The 9,907-nt window shown below is 48.5% G+C and overlaps 2 protein-coding genes across 2 annotated transcripts; both read right to left on the bottom strand.

The window, feature by feature from the left end:
- Nucleotides 1-3,258: 3,258 nt before the first annotated feature.
- On the bottom strand, nucleotides 3,259-5,628 carry LOC125510611 (scopoletin glucosyltransferase-like). Its single transcript, XM_048675836.2, has one exon. The coding sequence runs from the start codon at nucleotides 4,870-4,872 to the stop codon at nucleotides 3,343-3,345; it is 1,530 nt and encodes a 509-aa protein (XP_048531793.2). The 5' UTR covers nucleotides 4,873-5,628; the 3' UTR covers nucleotides 3,259-3,342.
- Nucleotides 5,629-5,767: 139 nt separating this feature from the next.
- Nucleotides 5,768-9,616, bottom strand: LOC125510612 (RNA binding (RRM/RBD/RNP motifs) family protein). Its single transcript, XM_048675838.2, has 8 exons — nucleotides 9,350-9,616; nucleotides 9,130-9,248; nucleotides 8,948-9,026; nucleotides 7,948-8,022; nucleotides 7,796-7,858; nucleotides 7,265-7,596; nucleotides 7,016-7,139; nucleotides 5,768-6,188 (listed from the first exon to the last, which is right to left on the bottom strand). Exons 1-8 carry the CDS (start codon nucleotides 9,353-9,355, stop codon nucleotides 6,168-6,170), a joined length of 819 nt encoding a protein of 272 aa, XP_048531795.1. The 5' UTR covers nucleotides 9,356-9,616; the 3' UTR covers nucleotides 5,768-6,167.
- Between the last annotated feature and the right edge of the window lie 291 nt (nucleotides 9,617-9,907).

The raw sequence follows: 9,907 nt of genomic DNA, 5'->3' as shown, positions 1-9,907 counted from the left end.
AATCTGAAAAACTATAGTATTTTTAGAATACTTTAAAAACACTTTGCTACCAAACGGGGCCTCGGTGTCCGTTTTCTTTATTTGGTGCACTGGATTAGATGGCCAGCTCCCCTACCACAGTCCATAGACACGTTCAGGCGTGTCCGTGAACATTTGATGCCATCCGTTTGGTGAAGCGTGTTAGAATTTCCTTTAGGAGTAGATGATTTCCCATTTTCATGATGAACTCCGAGGCAACACGGAACATATTATTTTTAAACTCAGATAACTTTACAATATTAACTTAAATCAGATATGAAACCTGGAAAACTACATTGTCCTTTCGCCCTTCGAGGTTTTATTTTTCAATTTTCAACTTAGCCCTTTGAATGCTATAAACCAGGTCCAATACTGTAGAAGGTTTACCGCAGTATTGATAGATCTGAGCTTTGCTGCACCTACGAACAATAGTTAAGAAGAGTTGCATAGAGTTGGACACGTAGTCACGTAGGTCAATTTTCGTAGCTTTCTTTCGTAGATGTAGAATTTTCGGATAGATCTGGACCATTAGAGAGGTTACCGGAGAACAACTCTTGCAAAACGTGCTAATAATATACTTTCTCTGTTTATTTTTGTAAGACCTTGAAGACATTTCAGACAATATGCAAAACAGTCTATTTTAAGCTGTGACTTACAAAAATGGACGGAGGGAGTACTTACAATCGAAGTATATAGTAGATGCCAGAATCGCCAGGAACATAGTCTGAACTCTATCGATACAGCTTTGCGTCACCCCCACTTCGAAGATATCCAGATCGTTGATAAACCAGAGGGATCTGGATATGAAAATAACTTAACAGCATCCATTTGATCCAAAAGAAAAAAGGAGCTTATAGCACGGACTTCATGGTATGCTTTTTAAGTCGTAACGTCTGGACTTGTGCTTGATCATCTGAAGAGGAGCCTCGCCGCCGTCGCAGCATCTCTCCACCTTCACTCCAGTTAAGATAACAATCTCGTCGCAAAGGAGATCTATCATGGTGTCCTCATCTGAAATGCATGGAGAGTCGTCCTCGTCGTCTGTCAGTGGCATGTACGGTGCAGGTACGCGCAACAAGTTCGTAAGTAGCGTGGCGATGCAGAACATGCCAGAGCCCAAGTTAACCAGATGGAGCTCGCTCATCATCCTCCTGTTGTTATCCTCGGGCAGGTCAAGAAAATCCCAAGCACCCTGCGGCGCCGGTGGCTGCTCCGCGCCGTCCATGGCGGAGAGGTCCAAGGCGCATAACCTGGGAAAGGGGGGGCTGCACACCGAGATCAAGGAGCCCACGGGGGGCTGCCGACTGGGAGCGAGAAAGCCAGCCAGAGTTTGAGCTCAGGGACGTACTCAGCTTTGCCACACCAGGGCAGCGCCCATTTGCCGACCTGCCTCCACACGTGCCTCGCCGTGTCGAAGGCGTACGTGCCGAAGCCCCCTTGCGTGGACGACATGCAGATGGTGGAGCTGTCGACCGCTGTGTAGCAAGTCGTTCGTCCGAAGTCGTAAGCGTAGCGAGAGACGAACGGCGGCGCCGGCAGAGCACGCCAATGCCACCCATCATCCTGGTGGCAGGCGAGGACTTGGAAGAGATCGTCTACCCTGACGTGCTCTGACAGGTCCATGACATAGAGAGATCTTCGCTCTTCTTCAGTCCGGTCGGCCGGGGTCATGGGGAGGTTCATGCAGTAAGGGCCCGTGATTGAACGGGCGGTGCGAGGGATGGTCGCGACGGTGCCATCGACGGTGCTGTACAGTGCCGTCGTACCGGAGGAGTCGGTGAAGACGATGCCGTCTCTTCCGAGCAGAGAGAAGGAATCCCTGATCGTACTACTACCTGTTACACTGGACTTGGGATGAAAATTGATCTCCGGCTTCGGCAGAACCGAAAGGCGCTCTAGCGTTGATGGTTTCTTCTTCGTCGTCGTCCTTGCATCCTGTGCAGCTGCTTTGAGCGCTTCTGCTGACGGGTAGAAGAGGTGCTTCATGGCGTATTGGCGTCCAGCCGGTGCAGCGAGTACATGGAACGGCTGCGGTCATGCACTACCAGATTCACAAAGCGGCGGGGATTCATCCTCTCCAAATTACTAACTCCAAACTGAATAATCTGATCCTCTCCGTCTAAGCCTCCTGGCCTGGCTCTCTAGAGACGTGAAACGAACAAATTTTACAGAGCGCGCCGGAGGGGGGCTTCGGCGAGCAATACCTGAATCTGTGGATTTACCGGCGGATCCAAGGGTCTACTCTACTCTGATGCCCCTGGAGAGGGCGAGGGAGCGGCGAGCGCGAGCACATGGATTACATCAGACATGCAGGTGGACAGCGGGAGATCTGATCTGCCGCGTTCGGGAGAGGCGAGCACAAATGGCGGCGCGAGGCGCAGTGAGATTTATTGTTCGGATGCAATCTAGGTCACGCCGTCTCTCTGTCTTTATTTACACGCTAGCAAATAATACTCCTTAGTACTCCCCTGTTAATAGTAGTACTCCCTCCTTTCCGGTTAGCTCAAATCTCAAATCTCATCAACCAAAGCATTTTGTGAATGGATGAATGTATCTCGTACTATACAAAACTACCTTAATTAAACTCATGCATTAATTTGGATTAATTGCAGTGCATGCATGCTTGGCCACTAGATGAGTAAGAACATTACATGCATTGGTGTGTTCCTTTTTAATTCTTGCATGCAAAGATTTAATGCACATTGAAAACTAAAAATGAGATGAAGATGAGCCCTCTAAATTGAAAAAACAAAAAAATTGAAATAAGCCTTATAAACCAGAAAAGAGGGAGTAATAGACAATTTTATGTGTGTGTTTTAACACGTAGACAATTTTATGTCGTGAACATGCATGTCTGTCAAATATGGGATGCGTGTGGTTTTCAGTCCATGATCGATTTGTAGTCAAACAGTGTTCCGAAATTCATGGTGATGATGTGCTCTTGATTTCAGAAAAGTCGTTTGTGTAAGGTTGGTTTTACTGTTTGTGCACAGAAAAAAATTCAAGTGTGAATTTGAGCAGCCGGGAAATTGAATGAACTTGTCATGCAACTAGGGTGAAGAAATGAGAGGCCGGAAATTACAAAGGCAAATGTCGAATATACAAACAGTTTTGCTAAAGTACATCTAGATGTGCCATAAATATTGCACATCTAAGTTCTATGTTATTGATCTTACATTGAGATTCGTGTGAATATTTTTTTTATACTTGATTCACTCACTTAGATATGCAATAACTATACAAATTCGGAAGAAAAAAAATGTCGAATAAACAGATGGTGCCACAAGCAGTCCATGACATCATTGAGGTGTAGATGGATAGACATTAACCATGGAAGGGACTTTCAATGGGTGCCAGAACTGACTTGATCCCTCCAGCAGCACTTCTTGCTTCCACGAGATCATCGACCAGACGCCGCAGATCACGGTGCGATGAGCCTCCTTCCACCATGGCTGCGTGAGCCTTTGCGGCAAGGTCCCTCACCCTGCCCCTCGCCGCGTCCCCTGGTCCTCCAGGGGCCATGAACGCCATCACTACCCGCGCCACAGCTTCGGCGGGGACTAGCTCGTGTTCTGCACAGCTCGTGCTCCGTACGCCGGCGCCGTGAGGCCACAGCCGCTCCCCGATCCCGAGGACCTCCGTGACCAGCCTCTCGGTGATGAACTGCTCGAACACCAGCGGCCATGTCAGCACCGGCACACCGGCGGCCACCGTCTCCAGCACCGAGTTCCACCCGCAGTGGGTCACGAACGCGCCCACCGCCTGGTGCCCCAGTATGGCCGTCTGCGGGGCCCAGGTGGTGACCATCAGCCCCCTGTCTCTGACACGCTCCTCCCATCCCTCCGGCGGAGCCCACTCCTCCGCCCTCACCACCCACAGGAACGGCCTTCCCGAGGCCTCCAGCCCGAGAGCCAGCTCGCGCAGCTGGGCGTCCGAGACGGGGGCGAGACTGCCGAAGCACACGTACACCACCGAGCGGTCTGGTTTCGAGTCAAGCCAGTCGATGCAGCCGCCGCCGCCGCCGCCGCCGCCCGCGGCTGCCGGTGATGGCCGCGGCGAGACAGGCCCTAGGAAGTAGGCGCGCTTCACGTAGCCTTGGCGCATCTGCATCTCGCAGTAGTGCTGCTCCAGGTCCGAGAATGTGTTGACGGCGAGGCCGAAGCAGTCAGCTTGCGCCGCGTAGAAGGGGTTTCTCGTGGAGCAACCCACCTCCGCTTTCCTCCTCAGGAACTCCGGCAGCTCGGCCCTCGGCATCCGTACCGGAGGGCCCGGAAACCGAGGGACCACGGCGACAACGTCGGGGTCGGGGTCGCCGCCGGCGACGTCCGGGGCGAGGAGCTCGAGGTGGCGCATGGCGAGCGACGAGAAGGCGCCGATGACGCTGAACCGGACGCACGGCACGCCGAGCTCCTCGGCGACGCGGACGTTCCAGACGAAGTGCAGGTCGGTGACGAGCGCGTCCGGGGACTGCTCCCTGACGAGCGCCTCCTGCGCGGGGCGCATCAGGGCGTCGCTGACGGCGGTGGCGTCGATGCGCCACGAGTCGGCCGGCGCGGCCTTGCCGAGGTTCTCGACGCCCCCCGGGAGGCCGTCCACGGCCGGGAACGGGTACGTCGTTATCTTAACAGGCGCAGTGTGATGTTTGCCGTAGTGACGCTCCAGCACGGAGCGGACGATGGAGACGTTCGCCGGCGTGACCGCAACGGTCGCCTCCACGGCCGCGGCCGCGGCCAGGCGGATGGCAAGGTCGGTGAAGGGCTCGATGTGGCTGGTCGCGAAGAAAGGGATGAGCAGAACGCGCAGCTTCTTGCTAGTGCAGGTGCTGAAGCCGGTGCCGGCAATGGTCAGGGCCATTTTCGTTCCTAGCGGGTACAGGCTCGATGTGGCTTCACTCAGCACGCGAGTTTAAGTAAGCCAAGATCGACGCAGTTTTCCTTTTTTTTTCACATTTTCTTATACCATACAAATACCTGCCCCCAACCACTGAAAAATGCAAATGACAATCCATTGCAACCATTGTTAATTCAGCACAACGCCGCCGCAGGTTGACAACGCTGGAACAACAGAACGGAATACGTGCATAGGATTTCAAGTACACTTATTGGAGGGATCGTATTATGAATGAACAGTCAAGCACTCCTACTAATAAATTCATAGTACTGCCAGCGATCAAAAGGAATCTGGTCTCATTATCACTGATAAAAGTATAACAACCTGAATGTGACGCATTATTGGAACATAAAAAGATACAACGTTCAGTGTTGTTCAAAAAGCAATATAATCTAATTAATACTACTGATAGAAATATATCTTAAATCTGACAGATTATATGCACCTTGCTTAGGCCTTGTTTGTTTCAGCCTTGGAAGGAAAAATTAGAAGCTGAAACAAACAACTACTCCCTCCATCCGGAGTTGCTTGTCACAAAAATAAATGTACCTAGATTTATTTTTAGTTCTAGATACATCTATTTCTATCCATTTCTACAACAAGTAATCCAGGATGGACGGAGTATTTGGAATCTATAGCTTTGCCAATGAAGCGAATCAGCTTAGTTGCACTGAACCTTAAACACATACTAACTGCACAGGATAAACCGTCTTCAAACTTATCGAATAGACAGCATACCGTTTATTGATTTATTCTATTCAGTAATTTCGGCTCACCCTTGGTTGATGATCTCATGTGGTAGCCTCACATTCCAGGATTCAACAAAAAAAAACATATAAATTCTGGAGTCAAACGAATGTGTACACAAAGAAGCATTGCAGTTTCATATGTTCCAAATTACTCAATTTGAGTAACAATTTCTGCAGAAAGTAGAGGCACGACACATTTGACATCAATGGCAATCATGAAACCACACCGAGCCAGGAACATGGTGCAAAGTGTCACTACCACCTATAATCAATTGAACACAAGCACTAAAAAGAATAGTGGTTCTAAAATTCTAAAGAAAATTTAGATCCCCTATGTACCAAATCTGACAAGACTCCCTGAAAAAATTCTCCTCGAAGAAGAAGAAAAAATCAATAGAGAAATACACAGTTACAAGCCACAGCTTGATGACACAACCAATGGAAGGTGCTTGCTCAAGATTTCCAACAGATTTTCCCCAGGAAGAAGAGCTCCCAGTCCCAGAACAAAGCTCAAGCAACGACAGCAGGCCCCTATTACAGCAAAAGAGGAAAACATGGAATTAGAGCATGAGAAGCAACAAACAATGTTGTGACACAACCCATCAAAATAGAACATGTTGTGACACAAATAAGCTTGCAAATAATCCACTGTTTGACAAAAATATACCCTAGTAGAGAAAAAAAAGAAGCGCGTATTGATTGGCTTAAAAATGGCTTTTCAAAGCGCATTTGTTCCTAGAGTTATGCGCACAAAAATGTACCTTCGATAATGCCACTTATGTTGCCAAAAGCTAACAAAGCAGTAAAAGCATTACTGTTATCACAGCATCACATTCTGCAAATATCTCGTAACATAGATGCCCAAGAGTGATAGATAAAGTCATAATACCCTATAACTGAACAGAAAAAATGTTCCAGTACTTGACTGTATCTCTTGCTCGGTGTTGTCTCTTGGTTGAGAGTTTATCTAAACGGTTGTTCTTTTCTAATCACGGAACAGGACTGGGTCTACTATCTGCAGGTAAGACCAAGATGCTGACTTGGTAATGTTCAGGAGAAAAGAGTAGCACCTAATGGAAACAAATTGCATGTAATGCTTCATGTCTAGAACTATGATCGGTTAGCTCCCAAATTTGAGAATCATCTGTGCACTGGCAGCAGCAGGATGATGTTTCGATGGTATGCTATTGGGGATGCCTATTATATAACCATAATAATGCAAATAAAGTTCTGCTTCATCACAATTTAGACAACAAGAAAAAGTGCAGACTGCAGCTCCTTAGAATTGCTACATGTCTTTAATAGCACTGCTTATATTTCTGGTCATAAATTTCCCGTAAAATTCATTATTGACTTACTTTGGCTGATATATTTGACACAGCTATCTGGAACTTTTCTCTTGTTCTTGAGCCAGCAACATGACCAGCCTTGGCAACCTTGCTGAACGCACCATTTAGCCAGCTTGTTCCAGCAGACACATACCTACAAGTAGGGGAAATGAGGGCGAAGGATCAGCCATATAGGACATAGGTAAATCATCAGCTGATATAAAAACACACATCAAATTGATTAACTGTACAATAGCAAAGGTATGTAAAAGAAGAGACCTGTTGGTTTTCACAGCAGAGCCTGTATTGTTTAGCTTGCGCTCTGCAGCCAGCAAAGCAGCCATTGTTTTGTCAGAAACATGTAACCTTTGGTCCACAGTTTTCACCTTTTCATTTACGGCCGATATCCCAGTATTTAACTTCTCTGAAAGGCCAACACGCCTATCGAAGGAACTGATCCTAGCTGACGCATTAGCCCTCAACTGATGCCTCTCGTCAAATGATTTAGCTTTGTTCACAGCATCTTGTCGAATTGCTGAACCCCTTGCGATCACAGTTGTCATGACATCATGAGCCTTGCTGGCATAAACGCTAGTGGGGCTTGCGTTGGCCTACATGGTAGGGTCATACTTGAGTAATCAGTAACAAGGATGATTCACTACAGTAACATATAAGCAGATAAACCAAAGTTCTCATTTTCTCATTTTTATTTGGGGCAGATTTCCACACAGTGGCCCGTGATTGATGGGGTGGTCATGATATTACAAAGAGAAAGGAAAGAAACATAAATGTACTGGAATTCAAAGGCACCTCAGTAGGTTGTTCCAAATCTGCAGTAGGAGCTGTACTTGTCACCTCATTCACCATAAGTTGCTGCATGATTTCAAAATGGACCTCTCTATGAGAAAAAGGACGAATAGAGTACTGCCATTTATGTAACATTAATTAGTTGAATAGTGCACCTGTTCATTAACAGGGATGTAGATGTAATCTTCAGCAGAGGTTATGTTCACAACTCGATCCACAATTGTTGCTCCCTGAAAAAGAAATAGAATATAATGTTTATAGTGTTTCACGCTATCATGCATGGGGAAGCTTATCAACATCTGTTTGTTTTGCAGTTATGCAGATCTAAGGAACGTGGTGAGGTGTAAAACAGTGAAATAGACACAGAGCTAATATACAAGTACAAATTCACTGTAGACCTGTCAACCTGGAAGCCCCCTTGATTGGAGCAAGGACATGTGCACATAAAGAAATGACTGGCATGCTAGTTACTTCAAAGGACAAAAAAGATCACAAAGTCAAAGAATTCCAACGGCAATCTCGTAGTATATTATGCAGCACACTGCAGTGCCAATCAAAGCAGCCATGATTAAAATACTAATTTCCTTTTTCTTTACTCAAACATGGTCAATGATCTCTACAGATTTTACAAACAAGTAGCGGTGTCAACTGTCCTTCCATCATATTGCCAGTTGATGGGCATGACAATACAACATATCTTACCAAATGATTTATAAAAGCAATCAAGTTCAAATGTGATTTCCAATTCCTTCCTAAGTTTGGTCGTGTTCATCTATTATGAAAAAAGCTCACTGTGCAAACAGAACGCCACAAGAAGGGAAAACGATTCTATTCCTCCTAATTTCTACATCCATGTCAGCTGTCCCCAAGTGCAATTTATCATGGAGATAACAAATAAAAGCGTCTTCCTAATTTCCTTTCCAGCCAAATACACTTCAATATTGATATGCATGAAAAAAGTTAGGTGCAATGCATAGGCCATAACAGCTGCGTATACCTACTCCACTATTTGCAGTTAAACAATGACATTGACAGCGCAGAAAACCATTCGTCATACCAACTGAAAACACCACCGCAACCAGACTGCATAAACACATCCACTGCGCAGATACAGATGGAAGTAACCATTGGATGATTGGGCAAGGCCGTACATACCGAGAGCAGCAGCGCGATCTCCAGGGCCTTGGCGTCCTTGAAGGTGACGTAGGCCGTCCTCCCCGCCGCCGCCCCGTCACTGCAGCAGCAGCAAGCCCAGAATCGCAATGCGGTTAGACAGACGGGACACACGTGGGGAGGGGAATTGGAACAGGGAAGGAACGAAGGGAGCGGGCGCTCACGGGGTGATGTCGACGTGGTCGATTTCGCCGGAGAAGGAGAAGAACTCGCGCACCTCGCGCTCCCCGGCCAGATCTGAGATGTTCCGCACCCGCACCGTCCTCGTCCCCCTCCTCCCCTCCTGCAACCCACAAGGCACGGCCCGTCAGCGACCGACGCGCTCCAAAAACACAACGCCGCCGCACAAAAGAAAAAAAACAACGACAGCAATCGGTGGCTCACCTCCATGGCGCGGCGGCGGGAGAGAAAAAAAAATGCAGACGAGACGAGAGGAAGGCGAGAGGTGAGGGCGGGCAGGAGGATCCGTCCGCGGGAGGGCTGGCGGGCGGTGGTTGCCTGGTTGGGTAGGGTTTGGTGCTTGGCTCGCTGGGGGCGATTTGTAATGGCGTGGCGTGCGTGCGTGCGTCTGTCTGTCTCCGCGGCTGTGCTCGCTCTCGCTCTCGCTCTCGCCGCTGCCTCTGCTGGCTGGCTGGCTGGCTGGCTGGAGTACTTTTCTTTTCTCTCGAGCAGCTCGCGTGCGTGCGTTGGTCGCCGAGAAAAGAGGCCGGCTGATAGACGGGTCAGAACCCTACTGGGCCCCCGAGCGGAATACCCGTTTCACCCTCGCCTGGGAGCGCGGGCTGTGTGGGGGCCTGGGCGGAGGAGCGAGGGGCAGGAGGGTCAATTCGGGAGGCGGGTCTTACTTGGGCGACATGCTGGCGTGCTGAGTTTGCTTCGCGGCGGCGCCACCTCCCCTGACCTGTGCTCTACGACTAGTAGTCTAGTATTAGCGTTCCTTAA

The sequence above is a fragment of the Triticum urartu genome, chromosome 5A, assembly GCF_056163025.1.
Source record: "Triticum urartu cultivar PI428250 chromosome 5A, HENAU_Tu73, whole genome shotgun sequence".
Classification (NCBI taxonomy): Eukaryota; Viridiplantae; Streptophyta; class Magnoliopsida; order Poales; family Poaceae; genus Triticum; species Triticum urartu.
The sequence above is the reverse complement of the archived record's forward strand: the minus strand, read 5'-3'. Positions and strand labels throughout refer to the sequence as shown.